The 24262-nt window shown below is 40.2% G+C and overlaps 1 protein-coding gene across 2 annotated transcripts in view; it reads right to left on the bottom strand.

Moving 5' to 3' along the window:
• LOC126458430 (2-hydroxyacyl-CoA lyase 1) overlaps positions 1-9456 on the bottom strand; it is a 129830-nt gene extending 120374 nt beyond the window's left edge. The window contains exon 1 of one of the 2 annotated variants that reach the window (XM_050095483.1): positions 9283-9456. In XM_050095483.1, the coding sequence (XP_049951440.1) occupies positions 9283-9441 (159 nt within the window). In that variant the 5' untranslated portion in view covers positions 9442-9456. Of the gene's footprint in view, positions 1-9125 lie in introns of both variants that reach the window. The other variant, XM_050095484.1, reaches the window with a different exon arrangement.
• Between the last annotated feature and the right edge of the window lie 14806 nt (positions 9457-24262).

Here is a 24262-nt window from a genome sequence, read left to right as displayed (position 1 = left end):
GCCCAGCTCAATTACGACTGGATCGCTAAGATACAAGACGTGGATCAAGACTTCCATAACCTTTTTCATGACCTGGCCAGAGGCTTCAAACTTGAACAACATACCTTCCCCGGTTTCACCAAATCAGTTTGGCGCGATGTGTCCTGCGACTAGGTCTGATCAGTTGTCCCAAAACCTTTTCATAAACAAATCTTTAATCTCATCCACAATCTCGCACACCCTGGGGTGTGACCCCTGCATCCGCCATACAGAGCCCTCAAAGTTATTACTCATGGCACAAATACATTTGACATCATGATTGAGGCCAAATGACTGATAGTTCTGTTAACAGATTGAAGACAGCTTAGTCCATCGCAGAATGATCTCTTCAGCCGCCATCCAGCCTTGCACCTGACCAACCAGCTTCTACCCCTTTCACACTGCAGCTCAACCTCTCCTACTTTCTCCCCGAGGACATATCTGTGACGCTTGTCAATGAAAACATGGTCGTCCTCGAGCAGTGCAAAGACAGGAGATCTGGGGCCAGCATGTTTTTGCAATGTTATCACCACACCATGCCTATACCAGCCAACACAGACATAATGTAACTGATGTTCCAGCTCAATACTAAGGGCTCTCTCATCATAACTGCCCTAGTTTACAATGTGAGTGTCCAGCTACAGCTGTCAATAGAACTACACCATTGGAAACTCCACCGTCTACAACCACTGCTGAGGCTGCTATCGACGACAGTGCACTGATACCAGCTACTTCCCATATGGACATGCCCTCAAGCCTCCTTCCCACCTCAGAGACTATGAGATCTCCGGCATAACTGCAGACTTCATCTCCTAGCAAAGCTTCCCTTCTCCCATGCTCCACACTATGGGACAGGGGAAAAAAGGAGCTCTATAGTGACACAGCAACTATATGTAACCTGTGACTAACCAAATAAACATTCACTAGAATGATAAGATCTGTGACAATTTAGCATGTGTCGAACCTCTGACCAGTGCAGACCATAATGTATTTCTGCCCAGCAAAATAAAGTAAGGATTTTTCTACCACACTCCATGTACTGTATATTATGTATGCACTCCTGCTGGTACCCATTTCCTTCAGGTACAGATAAGCAACTGCTATAGATGACATCTCTGCAAAGTTCCTACAAAACTGTACTGACAACATCAAAATAACTTGTTTACTGGGGTATTTAAATGTATGAGCGGGACATAATACCACCTGACTCTACTAAAAGTAGAACTCTTCCATTATTCAGGGGTTGGGAGAGGGGGGGAGGGGGGGGGGGGAGAATGCAAAGGACCGTTATTATACAACACTAGTCTTTCTGTCACATTCATCAAAAATGTTACTGTTAAAAGGAAATAGATTGGAACTTAGCCAATAATCAATATGGCTTCAGGACTGGGAAAGGAACAAGTAACTCTGATAATAGGCCGATTTTGGAAGTAAGATTAGAAGTAAACATTAAAACATGTACAGTTTTTTTTTACTTAGAAAAGGCATTTGATATGGTTGATTGGAAGTTATTTCAAGCAATGTACAAAGTTGGTCTTGGCTGGAAGAAGAGGTGAGTAATTTTGAGTATAACTAAAGTCAAAGTATTGAACTGGATTTTACTGGTAGCAAGAAAGAAGCAAAAAGCCAGAAGCAAAGAAAGACGTGGGTATTCTCTATCATCTTGGTCATTTAATATGTTCATTGAAGAGACAATAACTAAATAAATGACAGCTGGAATCAAATGTAATGATTCCTGTATTCACTGCATCAGCTTTGTCAATGACACTGCAACAGTGGCAGACTCAGAGACGAAACTAAAAATGTTTAAGGACTTAAATCAAGAGATAACAAAAACACAGGTAAATACCAGAAAGACAAAGTCAATGTTAAAGGCAAGAAAGGAAGTGCTTATAAGACTGGCACAAAAATGCAACTCTAAATTATTGTATTTCGCTATCTCAGCAGCACTTTGGATGAAAACGATAGAGGTTTCAAGAAACTCAAGACAAGAATAGCACTGGCTATAAGAGCCTTCCAAAGTAACAAAAACCTTCTACTGATAACTTCAGCAGATTCCACACTAAAAAAAGATTTGTAAAGACCTTTGTTTGGAGTGTTCTGGCATATGGATGTGAAACTTGAACATGAGAAAAACAGTTTGCTTTGAAGATGCGGAAATGTGGCTTTGGAGGACAATTACCAGAACTAGCTGGACTGGCAAAAAAATGAAGCAATACGGAAGGGAAAGAACTACTGAAAGTTATAGGCTAGTAGAAAGCAAAACTCATTGGTCACTTGATTAGATATGATATCCTTCTCCAAAACATTTTCAATGGTGCAATCATAGGGAGTAAAATAAGGGTATGATTGAGAAAATTCTATTGAAACAATATGATCAGTGAGATGGGACATTCTTCATACATGGAGATGACGAGGATAACTTAATAGAGAAAGCTGTGGCTGCAGAGACAAGGCTTAGACTTTCAAAAGCAGAGAATGCAAGGGAAATAGACTTTAAGAAAATAATACAGAATGGGAAGAGGAAGTTAGAGATAAGATAGGTGATATGATACTATGCTAAGCATTCGACAGAGGACTTAAAGGCCTAAACTAAAGCAGGGCTCCTGGAGTAGGCAACATACCCTCAGAACTGTTGATTTTTGGGGCAGCCAGACATGATGAAAAATATTTCCTCCCTGGTGCAAGATATATGACACTTCAAGAATAATGAATCATTCCATTCCAAAGAAGGCAAGTGTTAATATTATGGAACGATCAGTTTAATAAGTCATAGCTGTAAAATACATAAATTATTCACAGAAGAATGGTAATGGCCAACCTTGGGGAAGATATGTTAGAGTTCCAAAGAAATGTAGGAGTATACAAGGAAACACTGACCTCATAACTTATCTTAGAAATTATGGCAAACCTATATTTATAGGTTTTGTACATTTAGAAAAAACTTTTCACAACATTGACTGGAATGTACTTACCCATATTATGAAAGTAGCAAAGATAAAATACAGGGAGCAAAAAGTTATTTACAATTTGTACAAAAGCCAGACTGCAATTATAAGAGTTGGAAAGACATGAATGGGAATCAGTGTCTGAAAATGGAATATAACAGGGTTGTAGCCTATCCTCTACATTATGTAATCTTTTCACTGAGTGAGCAGTAAAGGAAACCAAGAAGAAATTCTGAAAGGAAATTAAGTTTCAGGGAGAAGAAATAAAAACTTTGAGGTTTCCTGATGACCATATAATTCTGTCAGACAGAGCAAATTACTTGGAAATTAGCTGAACAGAATGGATAGTGCCTTAAAAATTTATTATAAGACAAACATTAATAAAATTAAAGCAATGGTAATGGAATAAAGTGGAATTAAGTCAGGTGGGGCTGAGAGAATGAAATCAGGAAATGAGACACTAAAAGCAATAGATGAGTTCTGCTATTTGGACAGCAATATAATTGAGTATGGCTGCAGTAGGGGGATATAAACTGTAGACTGGCAATAGCAGGAAAAGCATTTCTGAAATAGAGAGATCTGTTGACATCTAATATATGTTTATATGCTGGAAGCCTTTTATAAGGGTATGTCTCAAATATGGCCTCGAAGGAATGAAACATGGACACTGAATGGTTTCGACAGGAAGAGGATAGAAGCTTTTGAAATTTGGTGTTACATAAGACTGCTGTATATTGGATGGATTGACTGAACAGCTGATCAGGAGGTACTGAAGCGAATTGGGGAAAAATATATTTGTGGCAAAACCTGACTAACATAAGGGAGGTGGAGAGCATTAAGCTTCCACATGAACGTAGCCTTCAGGTGGCAAATATGGGACAGCCAGGTCAACTTTTTATCAAAACTAAGGCCCAAGATAACATCTAGGAGCTGGTCAGCTAAATAAAGTTCTGAATCAGTGCATACTGTGGGTTGATGACAAAAATGAATAACCTGTGTTTTGGAGGGAGATAACTGAAAGCCATGGGAGACAGCCCATGCAGAGGCCCATCGGATAGCGCCTCAGAGCTGGCGCTCAGCAGATGCTACTGAAGGGGAGCTGCACCAGACGCAAAAATCGTCAACATACAACACCAGGGTAGCCAGAGGCCCAGAAGAGGTTACAAGCACATTTATGGCTATGAGGAAGAGTGTGACACTTAACATGGAACCCTATGGGGTACCTTTCTCCTGAATCCGAGGGGTGCTGAGTGAAGTGCCAACTCAAACCCAGAAGAGCCGTTGGGATAAAAACCCACAGATTAAAATTGTAAGAGGGCCGTGAAAGACCCAGTCATGGAGGGTAAATAAAATCTGATGGCACCAAGCCATGTCATATGCCTTATGTAGGTCAAATAAGACCACAACAAGGTGCCAGCGGTTAGTAGAAGCTTGTCGGATTGCTGTTTCCAAACTAAGTAAATGGTCAGTTGCAGATCATCCTTCCCAGAAACCACACTGATACAAGGACAAAAGGTCACAAGATTCGAGTCCCAACATAATAGGAAGCTAACCATCCTCTCAAGCAGTTTACAAAGTACTTTTGTCATGGTAATCAGGAGCAGGAGCAGGAGCAGGAGCACGGAGACGCTTGAAACCAAAGGGTTTGGTCTGTAAATGGTGTCGCTTATATTTCTGCAGCACTCTGGACAGTGACTGCTACGTTCTTGGTCCACCATGGTAGCGGTCAGCGATGAGGGGAACCTGTGGATAGGGGACAGCAGTGCCAGCAGCATGAAGAATAGTGGCAGAGATACCCTGCATGACTGCATCAATGCAATTCAAGAGAGAGGCATCGAAGTGCACAGCAGACATACATAAAGGCCAATTGGCCCAGCAGAATGCCCAACGTAGGGGCCTGTCTGCCTGGTGGTAGCAGGGAACCGATATAATCACCGGAAGTGGTCACTGCCAAAGATCATCATGGGGTGACTAATGCAGGGAAGCCACAATAGCAGATCGTGACATTGATAGCAGTAAAGGTCCCACGAGCAGCACTGAAGTGGGTAGTCATTGAGGAGACACAAATCGGAGTCTGTAATAAGTTGCTCAATTAGAAGACCCTACCTGTCGCAGTGGCATTCCCTCACAGCGGGTGGCACACACTGAAGTCCCTGAGGAGGAGATATGGGGTGGGAGTCACTGTATTATGGTAAACAGTTCAACAAAAGGAAGTAGCCTGGATGGAGGGAGACATTGCAAGTGATTATTGCCAGAATCATTTGTACTCTAATCATTATTGCTTCCAGGTTGGTATGAAGGGGGATCCAGTCACAAATGACATCAGCAAGAACCAAAGTGCAGACCCCTCCAGGTGTCATCCTGGAGCCGTAACGGTTCTGACAGAATGCCCATTGGAGAGTGGTCATTGTGTAAGTGCATTTCTTGAAGAGCAACAAAGACTGCAGAATAGGAGGAAACAAGGTGTTGTATTTCCAGTAGGTGACGATAATACCAGTTGCAATTCCACTGGATTATCGTGTGGTGAGAGTCCAGGTTAGACATAAAGAAGCCAAAGCGCCATCATGTCAGTCAGTGGTCATCATCAACAAGAATGGGGTGACATTCATAAATAAGATGTCAGAATCAGGTTGCGAGGGGGGGATGGCACCTCTGGGGGGGGGGGGGGGGGCAAAAGTTGAAGAAAGTGACACTGGGTGTAGTCTGTCACATATTTGGCGAGCCTCAGCATAAGATAGACAATCCAGGGACTTGTACTCTTCGATCTTCTTTTCTCTCTTGTAAGCTGGGCAGTCTGGCAAGCAAGGAGGGTGGCGGTCATGACAATTAATAAACGCAGGTGGCGGTACACAGGGGCTTCCCTCATGGAGTGGATGTCTACAGTCACCACACAGAGGGTCCACCGTATAGCGGGAAGACATATACTCAAAACGCCAGCACCGAAAGCTTCACATGGGTGGTGGGAGTACAGCTTCACGTCACATCTGTAGCACATAACCTTGACCTTCTGTGGGAGGGTATCTTTATCAAAAACCAGAATGAAGGCGCCAATATTGGTGCTGTTGTCTTTACGAACCTTCTACACAAGTCTAACAAAATGAATGCTGCATCATTCCAGATTAGCCTGGAGTTCATCACTTTGCAGGATGAGGTTCCTATGAAAATCACTTCCTGGACCATATTCAGAGACTGGTGAGGGCAACAGACACCTGGCATTGCCAAGGTGATCACAAGCATGAAGAGCTGCATATTGGGCAGCAGAAGCAGCTTTGCCCAGCAGGGAGCCCAAACACATCTTACTGAGACACTCCACTTCACCAAACTTTTCCTCGATATTCTCCACAGAAACCAATAGCTTTGTGGTGGTGAATGTGTCCCTGTCTGTCCTAGTGCAGACAAGGTAACAGGGAAAGTATTTCATCCTAAGACAGGGAACTAGGCTCACCTCCCACGATGTAGCCAGGGAAGGGAAGGCTGCCGGGTCATATGAAGCAGCATTGAATGATCCTTTACCATTTGAAGAGAGGCTGTTTGAAAACAGCCAAAGTTTTGCAGCTTGATATACTTCATGCTCCAAGCATCTGCTCTGATATAACATACTCCGACCAAGGCTCTCCCCACGAGCGCCACCCAACAACAGCAAGGGCCACATGGTATGGTGAACGTTTTCAGGATTTCCGATGTTCCAGGAAGACAAGCAACCACTTCTTGGCATACACTGGGAGGGAACAGCTTGGGTATCAGTATTGTGATCCCTGTTTTGTCATCAGGCTCACCCAGACAGGTACATAACAGCCCACCACACAGAATGGCTTCAAGTGCTGATGACCTAGCAGAGTGAGGGTGGGGGGAAGGGCTCGAGCAGGGCAGGAAGGGGGAAGAGGAATCCACACTGTAGACATCAGGGAGCAAGTTCTTCCCGAAATGGCTCGCGCTAAGAACAGAAAATTTGGGAGTGGAGGTCAAACCTCAAGCAGGGACTTAAATGCCAAAAAAGAATGAAATAGAACAGACAGAAGGAACAAAATTGAAAGCAATACAGGGAAATAGGTCAAAAGCCAGGTTGACATAAATCAGAACACCGAGAGAGAGGAAGGAGGGGTCAGCAGGGAAGGAGCGAGGACGGGGCACGGTGAAGGGGAAATGCAGTCAGTTAAGAAATAAAGGGCTGCAATAGCTCGGGGCCCTGTGTGCGCCACATACAAACCCACAAAATAACTGTGATACCCCTGGGGAGGGGGGCGAAATTGAGGAGTTAAGGATGTAAGCACTAGATGGGATAAACAAACTCGAAAGCCTACATGAGGAGCATCACATGATGTGGGATAGTATTCAGAAGTAACAATGAGCTAATTATTTACATTCTACCAGGGCCTTTCTACTAAACTTAACTTACGAAAACAAAAGTTGCAAATGAATGCATAAATCACGGCAAAAAGCAAATGAGTTACACCAGAACAAAAAATATAGAGGAAAAGGAAATATTAATAATGAAAAATGTCAAAGGAATACAGGGATTGGTACACAGACATGGAGGAAAAAACTGACCACCACTTGAATCACACACAGAACCATACAACACCCAGTAAAGTTTGCTTTGCTGGAAGACATTTCTCTCAAGCATAAAACATTGCCTCAAGCCAATGGAATGACTGTTGCATGATTTCATGGCCAATTTTTGCTAGCTGCAATACTGTATTGATTGATTGACTTAAGGCCTGTTTCCTTGGCAGGAGTTAGTTGATAATTCTTCTGAAGAACTCAATGAGTGAACAAATCAAAAAAGCAAAATAACTTATACACATTAAAATAAACTTGCAAAAACCAAATATTTCATGTTTAAATGAAAAAAAGGCAGTAAAGGAAACAAAAACCGTATGTTACAACTACACTATAGTCTACAAGAAGCACAACACACATTAGTTCTTACAAAGGGAAGATCCATAATGTAATCCAAAAAATACCATCACACAAATGGCACACGGAACAGTCTCTTACAAAAGCAATGATATAAATCCACAATGTAACAAAAATAGCATGATTAGAATTTAGAATGCACCAATGATTATTTATTTATACGTTAACCCTGTGCAAGTGGGGATTTATATCCCATCACTGTGGAATTCACAACAGACATAAAAGTAAACATAAATGAAGTCAAGATTTTAAAACGGAAAAATAACAGATAATTAACACTAATATAATTGTTTAGGCTTCTGCAACCAGAGTCAGTTAAACGTTTTCTGGGTGCAATACCATGTTATATTGTAAATAAATTAAAGGAGAAACCAATATTTCTCCAGTAATAGTTTGACAGTTAAATCAAGTTATCATAACAAAGGACATCAACTTCAAGCATTAAAAAATGGTAGAATAATGCTGTCTATTACTTTCTATAAAATAATACTGGAGGTTGTTGAATAAGTTATAAGAAAATTTATGTATCTTGCAATACGAACAGCGACTCAAAAAGTGTGCACTTTTGACAATAAACTCAGTTAAACAGAATGTGGAAAAAGCTGACAGGTGGTCACTTCGAGGTACAGTGTTAACTGTGGTCCTAGGTACAATATGGGAACTACTTCAATATAAACCCTTGTTTACTAAACCCTTGCAAAATCTATGATTGCAGGAGGGTATAAAACAGGCAATTTTGTACTTAATTTGGTATGTAACATGCCATTGGAGATCTAATAACTGTAATTGACTAATGCATAACCTATAAATTATGATTTTCTTTGAATCAAGCGTGGAGTACAAAATTTTCAGCTCGCTCTGTAGCAATGTAATATCCCTCCTCCCCCCCCCCCCCCCCCCTCTTTAAGGTTCTAGGGTTAATTTGTTTTGCTGAATACTAGGCAATGTAATTTTAATTATATTTACGCTGCCTTAAGGATTGTCGATTTGTCCTTGGATGCAGTTCATATTCAGCGAAATATAGTTTGAAAACATGTCACGTCGAAAAAACGCGATGTATTCAGTACTTTCTACGTACTGTCTGCTTTACGTTGTTTTCAAGGCGACTTACATTTATTCATAATACAAGTGTTAGCAACTATACGTAACCAAGACGCAATGAAATATGATTATTGTTATTACGTTATGTTTCCAGACATCACACAAGTCTTTCACCTATACATTGGAGACGTTTATTCTAACCTGGTCTCTCAAGGCTTCTGCCAGAATAGTATTTCCATCTATTTCTTCTGTGTCAGTCATTTTTCTTGCATCCAAAGGCCTAAACACTTTGCCCTACTGCAAAAACGAACTTCAGTAAGACGTCATTATGCGTTATCTAATCAAGCATGACACTCACTTCCACCAGCAAGCATAACAACACGGGAACGTGTACAAACAAGAACAGCTGATTGGCTGAACCTGTCTTCAGTTCGCACCTGTTGCCCGTTATTACTTGACAGTTGCCTAACCACCGGTTATCAGTTGGCAACCCGACGTCGAAAAACAAAGAAGGCATGTGCCCCAATTATATTGGAACTGGCGTAAAACTACATAAACCAACGCAAGAGAAGCATTTATTATTGTCATGTTGTTTTAAAAAACAGGAGTGATATGAGTGATGGTGGAACGGAATGTTTTGAAGGTGAAGGAGTGCTGTAGGACATCTCCAGTTCACCAAAACTGCTCTGTGATGAAATGAGTGCCATCGTCATCGATGATGTGCAGTCACCTAATGGGTCTCAGTCACTAAAGCCTGATTGTTCAGGAAGGCAAAGGCATAATTGTTTGTGTTCACCAAGCAGAAAACGCCCTAATAAATGGAGACGGTAACGTTCATTAAACTGTACAAATCAAATGAGTCACCATATGGAAAGAAGCCGGCACAGAAGAAATTTGTGAGTATGACAGAAGCTATGTATTCTCGCACTCCCCATTTCCAACCGCTGCCATCTGACACCTCGCCGAGGGCCAACTTTGTTTGCGCGAATATTCCAGTGAAATTCCGCACAAAACCTATTATCGATGCTCACAGGAGTGACAAGCTAGCCAAGTACATCTGTTTTACAAGAAATTACGCTGTACTGTGCCACAGTTCACCTAACTTCACTTCCCATTTTCGCATTAGGCCTGTAACTTACCCATCGAAAGAGGAACGAGAGGAGGCGGAACTGCAGCAAATACAAAAGTACATCTTCAAGACAGCACCATTTTTGACATTTTTAAGATTATTTATTAATAATTTTTAAATGCACATTTAACGAAGTTTGTTTAATAATGAAATATCAATGGTTATCTGTGGTATCTGTACGATAAGAATGTATCTCTGTATCATTTGTTCATGTTGTATGTACGGGGTGCGTAGTGGCATGGGAATTGGGGAAGTAAATGAGTCTCTTCCATGGTACTGCAGAGAATGTTTAAGGGATAGGAAAATAGCTGAACAGGAAGGGAAGATCAGAGACTTAAGGCTGAACAGGATAGCGCTAGGGAGAAATTGATGAGGTTAAGGGGAGTAAAGAGTGAACATGTTAAAAAGTGGTAGCAAGGAACAGGGGCTACAGAAAGAGAACAGCATCTGACAGTTTTATCATTGGCGCAAACAATAGATTTGCCTTGTTACCTCATTTAACGAAGAAAGAGACTCAGGTATATGTAAGGTAGCCATAGAAGAGATGTGGGCCTGATCATGAAGGAAAAATTAGGTGACTAGTACCAGGTCACAAATTTTTTTTCAAGCCGAGTTCATGTCTTAGCCAAGTGATAGTGATGTAGGATCATTGTGCAAGGGTTTTACAAAGCAGGATCATGTTGTGATAGTGGGTGGAACAGGAAACAGTATTGATAGGGATCAAGCCTACAATGTTGAGTGTGACCTAGTAAAAATAGCATCTGCAATGAACCATACAAATGTTGACTTGGTTCCTGCTTTCATGCAATATGATGGGCCCCAACTAAACAGCTCTGTCAGGAGGGTCAATATGAAGCTAGATAAACTGCTTTGGGCGGCTAATTAGTCAGTCATAGGTTCGGTTCCTGTTGATATTATTGGCAGGTGGAACTTCACAAGGCATGGCCTGCATCTCAGTCGAAAAGGGGAGGGTAGAGAAATCTTTAATGGGGGGGGGGGGGAGGCACTGAAACTCAGGGGAGTACCTCTTTTTTAAACTAAGATCAGTGTCCAATTATTCAACATTGAATGAAATTAAGGTTAATGAGAAGCTCAGATAGGCACGTACCACAGATGTTAAAATATCACAAGATTAACAAATGAAAAGCACCAGTTTGCATTTGTTCTACAATGTTAGTTTTATTGTTAACTGGTTTTCGGCTTACAAGGCCATCGTCAGACATTTACTGAGTATTATCACCAAAGAAGTTAAAATGTTTGAAAACAACATTGGAAGAGAAGAAACACGTGTAGACTGAAGTAGAAACAAGAAACATACAGTAAGTAACATCTTTGCAATGAAAAAGTAAAAATTGAACAGTACATAAAGAACAATGGAGTAGACAGGAAAACCTTTAGCACAAAATAGGAATAGCACACCTACATAACAGTTTCTATTAATAAACAAAACTAATAAAATAAAATTAGTACTAGACAAGACTACATCAAGATGTATGAAACATGGAGATTGGTACACAAACCAATTAAAAGAAGAGACAATTATCAATGTAACTACAGATTATGTAAGGAACTTAAGCAATACCAGGAAGATAAACAGAAATAAATAAATGCATGAAAATGGAGGTGTTTGAGGGCACCTACAGTTCGAGAGTGTGGTGGTACTGCATTTTAACATTAACATTATAATCAAAGCAGTGGCTGTGTTACTGTTTTCATTAAATAAATGAGCAAAGTAAAATATGAACAGTATTTGATGAGACAACTACAAGGGGTGTTAAACATGGACAGTAATACAAGTACCAGTTAAAAGAAAGCCTTAACTATTGAAACTACAGTCTATATGGAATACAAAGACAACTTCAACATAACTAAACAACTTAATGAATACAGGAAAATGGGAATATGTAGGAAGAGAGAGTGTGGGAAGTAATGAACAACAGAGATAATTATATGAAGTTTAGGAGAGGGGAAGTGTTGAGCTGTGTCTGGTCATTTAGGATGAGATCTGGTCTGTGAGCAAGATGTTTGTTAATTTCCAGGGCTTCCAGCAGGTTGAGTTTGTTCTAGATTCTCATAAAATAATGTTAGTACATTGCATCAGAATATAAATAGGATTAATAAGAAGTAGCTGAGCTTCTTGTTTGCTTAGAAGATTGGTGTGCATGTGAGCTTAAACTAAATAATGATCATTTTATAACTGTAGCTGTGTGTAGATCCCCACTGCGAAATTTTCAGCTACTTTTGAAAAAAAAAGGATTCTTTGTTGTGGTATCTGTCAGACAAGGGAGAGCCTTATTGTTTATGTGGATTTCAGTGTTGATTTTCTGAAAGAATCTGATAGAAAATATGACCTTAAAGTATTACTTCGTTCTTTCAATTACGCATCAGCTATTGATTTTCCTACTTCAGTGATACAGGAAAGCGACACACTGATAGATAATGTTTTTATAGACCAAGATAAATGTAATAAAATAATAACTTTTCCTGTTAAGAAAGGTCTGTCTGATCATGGCCCACAGCTAGTTACAGTATACCTTTGTGAGTACATTTGAAAACAGCTGCCCTAATAAAACAGTGAAACTTAATTGTAAGAAGCCATCTAAAAAGTCATGGTTTACTAAAGGGATAAAAATATCTTGTAAACAGAAGAGAAAGATGTATGTTGTAGCTATAAGGAGTAATGATACAGAAACAATCAAACATTATAAAAACTACTGCACTGTATTAAGAAAAGTTATTAAAAAGTCCAGAAGTATATGCATTATGTCTGCTATTAGCACATCTGATAATAAAACTAAAACAGTTTGGAATATAGTTAAAAGCGAAATAGGGCAGCCAAAAGCACAGGAAGACTCTATTCCTATCAAACCAATGAAAAGTTTGTTAATAAAAAGTCAAAAGAAAAAAGTATTTTTATAGAAATAGCTCAAAAGCCAAGATCGCTTAAATACTGTTTACTGGATAATGTTTCAACACACTAAACGTGCCATCATCGAATCTGAATGTAGCTTAACATTTATAAACCATTTGGATATAACGATACATGAGGCAGACCAGCTGATATAAAATGATTGTCACAAAAATAAAAAACAACTGCACTCGTGGTCATTCTATTCCATCAGATATGTAAAACCGAAGTCACAAGATAAAACTATTTGGTACATGATCGCTGCTCGACTAACAATAGTCAGTGTGATGCCGGCCGTTGTTAGTCCTAATCTAATTCCCTCAGCATCACCCGACTTAATTCAACTACATTCCATTATCCTCGCTTTGCTTTTATTGGTGTTCATCTTATATCTTCCTTTCAAAACACTGTCCATTCCGTTCAGCTGCTCTTCCAGGTCCTTTTCTGTGTCTGGCAGAATTACAATGTCATCGGCGAACGTCAAGGCTTTTATTTCTTCTCCATGGATTTTAATTCCTACTCCAAATTTTTCTATTGTTTCCTTTACTGCTTGCTCAATATATAGATTGAATAACATCAGGGATAGGCTGCAAACCTGTCTCACTCCCTTCCCAACCACTGCTTTCCTTTCATGCCCCTCGACTCTTGTAACTGCCATCTGGTTTCTGTACAAATTGTAAATAGCCTTTCGCTCCCTGTATTTTACCCCTGCCACCTTTAGAATTTGAAAGAGAGTATTCCAGTCAACATTGTCAAAAGCTTTCTCTAAGTCTACAAATGCTAGAAATGTAGGATTGCCTTTCCTTAATCTTTCTTCTAAAATAAGTTGTAAGGACAGTATTGCCTCACATGTTCCAATATTTCTATGGAATCCAAACTGATCTTCCCCGAGGTCGGCTTCTACCAGTTTTTCCATTCGTCTGTAAATAATTCGCGTTAGTATTTTGCAGCCATGGCTTATTAAACTGATAGTTCGGTAATTTTCACATCTGTCAACACCTGCTTTCTTTGGGATTGGAATTATTATATTCTTCTTGAAGTCTGAGGGTATTTCGCCTATCTCATACATACTGCTCACCAGATGGTAGAGTTTTGTCGGGGCTGGCTCTCCCAAGGCTATCAGTAGTTCTAATGGAATGTTGTCTACTCCTGGGCCCTTGTTTCGTCTTAGGCCTTTCAGCGCTCTGTCAAACTCTTCACGCAGTATCATATGTCCCATTTCATCTTCATCTACATCCTCTACCATTTCCATGACATTGTCCTCAAGAACATCGCCTCTATATACTCCTTCCTCCTTTCTACTTTGCCAGCCGGAGTGGTCGAGCGGTTCTAGGCGCTACAGTCTGGAACCGCGCGACCGCTACGGTCACAGGTTCGAATCCTGCCTCGGGCATGGTTGTGTGTGATGTCCTTACATTAGTTAGGTTAAGTAGTTCTAAGTTCTAGGGGACTGATGACCTCAGAAGTTAAGTCCCATAGTGCTCAGAGCCATTTGAACCTTTCTGCTTTCCCTTCTTTGCTTAGAACTGGGTTTCCATCTGAGCTCTTCATATTCATACAAGTGGTTCTCTTTTCTCCAAAGGTCGCTTAAATTTATCTGTAGGCAGTATCTCTATCTAACCCCTAGTGATATGCACCTCTGCATCCTTACGTTTAACCTCTAGCCATCTCTGCTTAGCCATTTTGCACTTCCCGTCGATCTCATTTTTGAGACGTTTGTATTTCTTTTTGCCAGCTTCATTTATTGCATTTTTGTATTTTCTTCTTGCATCAATTAAATTCAATATATCTTCTGTTACCCAAGGATTTCTATTATCTCTCATCTTTTTACCTACTTGATCCTCTGCTGCCTTCACTATTTCATCTCTGAAAGCTACCCATTCTTCTTCTACTGTGTTTCTTTCCCCCATTCTTGTCAATCGTTCCCCAATGCTCTTCCTGAAACTCTCTAAAACCTCTTGTTCTGTCAGTTTATCCAGGTCCCATCTCCTTAAATTGTCACCTTTTTGCAGTTTCTTCAGTTTTAATCTACAGTTCATAACCAATAGATTGCGGTCAGAGTCCACATCTACCCCTGGAAAGGTCTTACAATTTAAAACATGGTTCCTAAATCTCTATCTTGCCAGTATATAATCTATCTGAAGTCTTCCAGTATCTCCAGGCTTCTTCCATATATACAACCTTCTTTCATGATTCTTGAACCAAGTGTAAGCTATGATTAAGTTATGCTCTGTGCAAAATTCTACTAGGAGGCTTCCTCTTTCATTCCTTACCCCCATTCCATATTCACCTACTACCTTTCCTTCTCTTCGTTTTCCTAATCTCGAATTCCAGTCACCCATGACTATTTAATTTTTGTATCCCTTCACTATGTGAATAATTTCTTTTATCTCATCATACATTTCATCAATCACTTTGTCATCAGCTAGGTGGCATATAAACTTGTACTACTGTGGTAGGCATGGGCTTTGTATCTATCTTCGCCACAATAATGCGTTCTCTATGCTGTTTGTGGTACTTACCCACATTCCTACGTTTTTATTCATTATTAAACCTACTCCTGCATTACCCCTATTTGATTTGTATTTATAACCCTGTATTCACCTGACCATAAGTCTTATTCCTCCTGCCACTAAACTTCACTAATTCCCACTATATTTAACTTTAACCTATCCATTTCCCCTTTTAAGTTTTCTAACCTAGCTGCCCGATTAAGGGATCTGACATTCCGCGCTCCAACCCGTAGAACGATATCAATGTCCTCCTGAGTAGTCCCCACCCGGAGATCTGAATGGGGGACCATTTTACCTCCAGCATATTTTACCCAAGAGGAAGCCATCATCATTTAACCATACAGTAAAGCTGCATGCCCTCGAGAAAAATTACAGCTGTAGTTTCCCCTTCCACTCACCCATTCGCAGTACCAGCATAGCAAGGCCGTTTTGGTTAGTGCCACAAGGCCAGATCAGTCAATCATCCAGTCTGTTGCCCCTGCAACTACTGAAAAGGCTGCTGCCCCTCACATTTGTCTGGCCTCTCAACAGATAACTCTCCATTGTGGTTGCACCTATGGTATGGCTATCTGTATCGCTGAGGCACACAAGCCTCCCCACCAATGGATCATGGGTGGTATGTTTGTAAAAATGAAGTACTGACAAATGTCAGTTTTATTTTCAGAAAATGCAGTATATGCGTTCACTGCTCAAATGTTAAATGTTCTGAATAGCCAAACATCACCAATTGGGATATTTTGTCATCTCCCAAAGGATTTTGAGAGAGTGAATCGTGAAATTCTTCTAGATAAGCTTAAGTACTGTGGTCTACAAATGGTTTAATTCAGTGGATAATTGTTTTAATTCAATTGGAAGAAAGCAGAAGGTTGAAACTAACAGTACAGATAGTCTGCAAAAATCAGCAGAGTCCTCTAACTGGGGAGGAATCAAGAATGGTGTCCCACACGGTTCAGTCTTGGATCCCTTATTGTTCTTAATATATATTAATGACTTAATACTCTATATTCATGAAGATGCAAAACTAGTTCTTTTTGCTGATGATACCCAAATAGTAAACACCCAAAAAACAAGTATTGGCTTCGGAAATTGTAAATAATGTCTTTCATAATATTATTAAGTGGTTCTCTGCAAATGGACGCTCACTGAATTTTGAGAAAATACAGAATATATAATTCTGTACAGTTAATGGCATAACACCATTGATAAACATAGACTTTTAACAGAAGTCTGTTGCTAAGCCAGAGGCAGAATATTCAAAACTTCTGGGTGTGTGCATTGATGAGAAATTGGATTGGAAGAAACACACCGATAATGTGCTGAAACAGTTACATTCAGATACTTGTGCTATTAGGATTATTGCACATTTTGGTGATAAAATTATCAGAAAATTAGCCTACTATGCCTATTTTCATTCACTGTTTTCATATGGCATCATATTTTGGGGTTAATTCAACATTAACAGAAAAAGTATTCATTGCACAAAAGCATGTAATCAGAATAATAGCTGGAGCCCATCCAAGATCACCTTGAAAACATTTATTTAACAAAGTCAGGATATTCACAGTACCTTTTCAATACATATATTCATTTTGAAATTTGTTATTAATAACCCATTCCAATTCAAAAATAACAGTGAAGTGAATAGCTACAACACGAGAAGAACGGATGCTCTCTACTATTCTGGGTTAAGTCTGACTTTGGCACAGAATGGGGTTAATTATGCTGCCTCAAAAATCTTTGGTCATTTGCCAAATAGGATAAAACGTTTGACAGATGGCCAACTAACATTTAAAAACAAATTAAAATAATTTCGGAATGACAACTCCTTCTACTCAACAAATGGATTTTTAGATATGAAGTAGTAACTGGACAAAAATTGTCTAATGAAAACTTATGTTAAACTGAAACATTCCACATTATTACCAAATGTCATACTCATGTCTGGGTAACAAGTATTAATGTAATGCAATGTAATTCTAGACAACATGTGTATTCAACACTTATATTTGTATTTCTTTTATTTGTTACATTTTTCAAAAAATTTTTTAAATACTTTTGGAACCACATTTAATAAAGTTTGTTTTGTTTTGAAATTTATCCTCTGCCATGCTTCTCGTGGTGGTTTGCTGGGTATAGTTGAAAACAAGAAGAAATATGTTAGAGACCTGTTGAAAAAAAGGAGCGATTTGTTGCATGTTGATTCACTGACTCTCAAGAAACTATGGAACTGAAAGATTTCATGAGCATTTTCAGTTCAGTCTTGGATCATACGGCAAGTTACTAATGTTGATATGAAGTTAAACAGAGTGGCAAAATATGTTAATGACAGAGGTGATCACAGTTAAAAAAAGATTATGAGTAACTCTAACATTACAGCCAGTCCGAACACAATGAACAGTCTGCATACATCAAATCTGCTCAGACTGATCTCGTACTCATTGTAGCGTGAGAACAAGAGAATTTCACAGATATGAGCTGTACACAAACCTAGAAGTCGGAAGTTTGAACAAAACTGGTCACATGTGTTGATGTGTTGCCATAGCTTGTTTGTCAAATACCAATAGTGCAAGAAGCTGAAGTGAGTGACAGATAGTCTGTTTTTATCAGTACAGATGCTTCACCATGCTTACCAATTTTATTTTATTATTTATTTATTCATTCATCCATAGACCATTTAGTACAATACTATCAGCAATGTCAGGCACATTACAGGGGTAATATATATGGTATGAATGAAATGTAAACAAAATAGGATACAATAAGGTGAGGATACAACAAGAAATTGGCCATAGTTTAATCAAAGAAACCATTCCAGCATTCACCTTAGCGGTAAGGGGGACCATAGAAGCACAAATCAGGATATGTTAAAAAATGCTGCACATAAAAATAGGATTTTTCCAGGGCTCACCCTTAAGGTTCTATTGGTGATATGTTATTATTATTATTATAATTATTTATTGAGCATCCATTTTATCATATACGACGATATGGGATCTTTCATGTGTTGATCAAGAAAATATGAATAAAAGCACGTTATGTAATAGTGTCTGTAAACAAAGCTTAAATCAAATCCATAAATCAAACAAATTAAAGTTTACATGATACAAATCTGCAACAATGCAGTAAAATAATTAAATGCAATAGTAAATCACTTATGTACAATATATACAGAAATCAATAGAAATAAGAAGATTTTGATTTAATACTCTATACTGGCAGATTAATTTCAATTGTCCATAGAAATAAGTAATTACACTCTTTGTATCACATTCATATGTTATCATATTACTGACACTGTCTTAAGCAGCACTTGATAACAGTACTACCGGTTATGAACAATCAAGTGCAGTAGTATCCTGCTGCATCAGCTGCTCAGTATACCCAGTGAGACATGGCTGTACATAACTTGAATTAGGAAATGTAAGCCTACTGGCATACTGAAAATTGACATATATATACTACCACTGTAAAAACTATCACTGTCAGCCAACTGACATCTTTACTGAAGAAGCCAGCAGCATCGCCAGCACTAGCTGTTCCAAAATTTCGTCCCTACCACAGCCAAGACAGAGACAGGCTGTACTATAGGGCGCAATTGGAGGTATGCTTCTCCACCTTCAAAGTTACAGGTATGGAGTGCAATGCCTGCTTTTTGTCCACTATTGGTCCTACCATGTATCTTCTCTGCTTCAAATTACGTGTTCCTGAGTGAGTCAAGTATGACAGTCTTGTGAGATTGTCAGATAAACGTTCTGGTAATCAGATCCATGTAGCTTCATCTGAAGCAGCAGCATGCTCAGTCAATCAAACACTGGCTAGCAGAACTCAGAGGTCTCACCAGGCATTGTAAATTTAAATGTTAATGTGGAATTAACTATAGTTAAGTCATGTTACATGATGCTATCCCACAGAATGCATCAAACACATGTATTCATGCTGCGATTCTAGACCTGCCAGGCCCTAATTAAAAATGGTTCTGTCTATACAGCGATCAAAAAAAAATTGACGGCTAAACAGAGGTCGATTTTGAGGCTCCACGTGTTTCTTTTGTTCGTAGTGCGTCAGACACTAAGTGTCATGTACAGAATAGTGTTCAGGTAATTAAGAATAGAACTCAGACAAATAGTAAGAACAGTAGAAGTTAGAACTTTCAGCCTTGTGGCACACGGTGTGTGTTACAACACCCTGGTAGAAAATCATCTCCTCAGTGCATTTTGAGACATGCTCAGAGAGGTTATCCTTGTCATAATGCTAGGTGCTTTCAATGCAGATGTGATGACCACATTCAGTCTGTGTGCTTATGCAGCAAACAAGGCCCAAAGCAAACAAGGCCCAGGCGACAATCACCATTATGTCAGGGCACAGCAACCATAACTACACTGTTAACAGATGTATGCAATACGCCCCACGCCACTCAATCAGGAGCGAGCTGAATCAGGCACTTCTGCTTTTGCAGACAAGTTTTTTGTTCATTTAAAAGTGAAACGAAAGGTGATTGAGCTACAGCTAGACACTGGTGCTTCAGTTTCCCTGATAAATAAATACACTTATAATAGAATCTGCAGCCCACTACTACAGCAGCCTATTCCTATTTTGACTGTCTAGAATGAATGTCAAATTCTAGTCCTTGTCGTGTATAGTGTGCCAGCAACTATTCAGGCTGTAACAAAGAGTATTTCATTTCATGTACTCAATTCTAGAAACAGTGCAAACATATTTGGGTTGGATTTATTTGATTTGTTCAATTTGTGCATTTCAAATGTTGTATTACAAATCAGTGTTTGTGATTCACATTGCACGGCCGTCCTGCTGGAGGTTCGAGTCCTCCCTCGGGCATGGGCATGTGTATTGTCCTTAGCGTAAGTTAGTTTAAGTAGGGACCAATGACCTCAGTGGTTTGGTCCCTTAGGAATTCACACACGTTTGAACGGTTTATTGTGCTTCACACTAACGTTTCTGACTAGCGTGGTAAGTACAAGGGACTATTTGTACCAGTTGTAGAAAGGGCTCAACACAGTGAAGCACACATAATTGTGAAGGAAAATGCATAGCCTCGATTTTTTCATGCACGACCTGTCCCTCATGCAATATGTGAGCAAGCTGCTAAGGAACTGCGTAGATATCAAGACAATGAGGTTACCTAACCCATTTCTGCAAGCCAATGGATATCATGTTTGATCATTCTAAAGAAGCTTTCAGTGGTTTAATTTGTGTCTGGACTTTCTGGCAACAGTAAGTCCACAGACAGTAGTGGACTTCAGAATGAAATTTTCACTCTGCAGCAGAGTGTGCACTGGCATGAAACTTCCTGGCAGATTGAAACTATGTGTCGCACTGAGACTGGAACTTGGGACCTTTGCCTTTTGCAGGCAAGTGCTCTACCAACTGAGCTACCCAAGCACACAGTTTTAATCTGCCAGGAAGTGTCATATCAGTGCACACTCTACAGCAGAGTGAAAATTTCATTCTGGAAACATCCCCCAGGCTGTGGCTATGCCATGTCTCCGCAATACCCTTTCTTCCAGGAGTGCTAGTTGTGTAAGGTTTGCAAAAGAGGTTCTGTGAAGTTTGGAAGGTAGGAGACGAGATACTGGTAGAATTGAAGCTGCCTTGATTGACGGGCCACGAGTCGTTTGGGTAGCTCAGTGGTTGAACACTAGCTCGCAAAAGGCAAAGGTCCTGAGTTTGTGTCCCAGTCCGGTACACAGTTTTAATCTGCCAGGAAGTTTCAGCAGTGGACTTGTTTCCTCTTGCACATCCGGAGGAGTTGATGGACAGACTAAGACAGGGCAGATACTTTTCAAAGACAGATTTGTGGGAGGTAAATGTACAGTTACCACTGGACAAACAGTCCAAGCAATACGTTGTGATAAACACCCATTTAGGTTTGTTTCTGTTTCAAAGACTATCATTTGGAAGTGATTCAGTTCTTCCAATTTTTGAACGGTTTCTGGAACAGTGAACAGCAAAAGTCTCTTCTTGTACAAACTATTTAGAGGACATTATTGTTGTCGGTTGTAGACCTGCTGAACATTTAGAAAATTTTGACTGTTTCATGTCCTTTCTGGCGCTGGCAGAATTACAGCAAGGGAAGATACCTCTTTCTTCCACGAAGAATTTGAACTATTTGGGTCACATAATAAAAGCACAGGGTGTACATCCCACTAATTCGTACTTGGCTGCTGCTAGAGTTCTCCCAGCACCCTGTAACGTTAAGGAGCTCCAATCAAGGTCGGGACACACATGTCCGGACCGTGTCCGTGCCGAGACACGTCCGAGTATCGGCCGTCACCCGGACAACGAAATACATCATTAAAACAAATGTAGCGGGCCCCACTTGACCGGGCCGTGCACGGGGAACGTCAACGGGCCGGCGCCGGGCCGGGCGGGATTCGCCGTGTTTAATTTTTCACGTGGCGGACACGGCCTGACGGTAGAATTGTCTTGTGAGCTGTGCAACTGCGCAAGACTGTTCTGTGCACAGAACATGGATGTGGAACGACTAATAGAAGAAGTTCGTAAGTTTCCTGTTCTTTACGATCAGGGAAGTGAAAACTACAGGAATATCGAGTACAAAGACAGAGTTTGGAAGACAATTGCAACAGATCTACAAGCCAAAGGGAAGATAAAAACTATACAAGTTTTAATACCCGAAAGATATTTATTTACTTTTTATTTTACAAACAGATGTTTGGTTCATGTCATCGTTATATCGCCAAGGCGACATGTTCTTGCCATTCCACAGTCCCTTGTGGAGAATTCAGGAATTTTTTGAGTTGTTCTCGTACAGAAAATGCAGTATCTGTTGATCTCCCAAGAATTCGAGGTAGGTTTCGAAGATTTGATGATCTTCCAGATCCCTCAGCAGCTTCCTTTTGATCCATCCTCTGTTCGGGCACCCTATAACCTTCAATTTTTCGAATAAAGTTGTACAGTACACACGCAGCCGCCACAATCATTGTAAGGTTATTTGGATCTCCCTGAAGGATTCTTCTAAATATTCGAAATTTCTGTTGCAGTATACCGAATGCATTTTCGGATATTCTTCTTGCCCGACTCAAACGATAATTAAATATAGCCTTGTCATTTGTTAAGTTCCTGCCAGGATATGGTCGCATCAAGTATGTTTTGAGAGGAAAAGCTTCATCGCCTACAATTACCATTGGGAGTTCAACATCAGTTCCGGGTAAAGTTTTACTCTTTGGGACGCAAAGCATATTGTTTTCCAATGACTTTCCAAGGTTTGAATTTACTAGAATGCCTTCACAGAGTTTTTTCCGTACGCTCCCACGTCTATTGCAATAAAATTATAACATGGGTCAACTTAGTCTCATCATCTATGAGATGAGAAAATAATGTTCGAAACTCTCCCTGTACTGGTCTTGTTTTCCAGGCACTGTGGATCCATAATTTTCTTCTTCTTGTTTGCCTTCGTTCTTTTTCCTCTTCGTCTAAAGCAAGTGCCTTAAGTCCTGATTCACTATTACGAAAATTAGTGAACATGTTTTACAGCTTTCACAAACAGAAACACAGATCACCGCGTCCGAGTCACTACAAGGAACAACAAAGACACGGACGTGCCCCGGTCATGTGTGGCCCCTGCAGGAACGGACCGGAGCACGGCCGTCACTCGTCCGAGGCTCGGCCCTGACACGACCCGGACGTGTGTGTCTCGACCTTCAGTCTTGGGGAAGCTTGCCAATTACACGAAATTTATTCCAGATGCCATGCGAATTACTGTTCCATTTAAACGGCTGTGCTGTCAAACTGTTTCTTTTGGGTGGCCCAAAAAAAGCCAGCACACGTCTCAGCAACTGAAAGACACAGTGTTAAGTCATAGATGTTTGATTCATTTTGACCTAGTTGAGTCAGTTGTGTTAGCTGTGAATGCATCTTCTTATGAGATTGTGACTGTGCTCTCCCACATGCTTGGTTCTTCTGACAGACTTACTGCTTTTGCCATTAAAATTCTTAATAAAGTGCAGTGTAACTGTAGTCAGCCTGAAAAAGAGTCTCTCTTTATTATCTGTGGCGTTACGAAATTCCACCAACATTTGTAAGGTCGCAAGTTGTATTGTCTGACAGATCATTGGCCTTTGACAGTCTTGTTCAATCTTGCCAAGCCTTTCCCACCTTGGACAGTGCAAAAATTGCAACCTTGGGCTCTGACACTGTCCAGTCATCAGTATTAGCTTTGTACACGCTCACTGCTCAGCATTTGAATGCGGACATGTTGTTTCGGTTTCGAGTCAGTACAGGCACAGAACTTGATTTATCTGAGGAATCATTTTTTCGAGTCAATTCTCAAGAATTTGGAAGTCTTCAAAATTTCCTCTTGCTTTCCAGCGTGTTATCACTGTCAGCTTCTGACGCATATTTAAGCTTGTTTTGCAATATGTGCGCCATGGGTGGCCATGAAGTTTGAAAGAAATTCCTCACCTAGTGGCGCATCGCAACTTTTGACATCATCACGGCTTTCCACATGGATTTGTCATCTGCTGTTGTACACAGGGAATGGCGATGCACGTGTTGTGGTTTCTCAATCCTAATCAATGCAGCAAGACGTCACTCTGAAGCGGAGTGTGTGCTAATATGAAACTTCCTGGCAGATTAAAACTGTGTGCCGGACTGAGACTCGGTCTCGGGACCTTTGCCTGTCGTGCGCAAGTGCTCTACCGACGTCACGAAGGTCACTGGGGCGTAGTTCGCACGAAGAAATTCGCCTGTCATCATTGTGCTTGGCAAGGAATGGTTACCCAGGCTGAAAACGTGACTGCTCATTGCTATG

Source organism: Schistocerca serialis, chromosome 2 (genome assembly GCF_023864345.2).
Source record: "Schistocerca serialis cubense isolate TAMUIC-IGC-003099 chromosome 2, iqSchSeri2.2, whole genome shotgun sequence".
Classification (NCBI taxonomy): domain Eukaryota; kingdom Metazoa; phylum Arthropoda; class Insecta; order Orthoptera; family Acrididae; genus Schistocerca; species Schistocerca serialis.
This window is presented reverse-complemented; position numbering and strand designations above follow the sequence as displayed.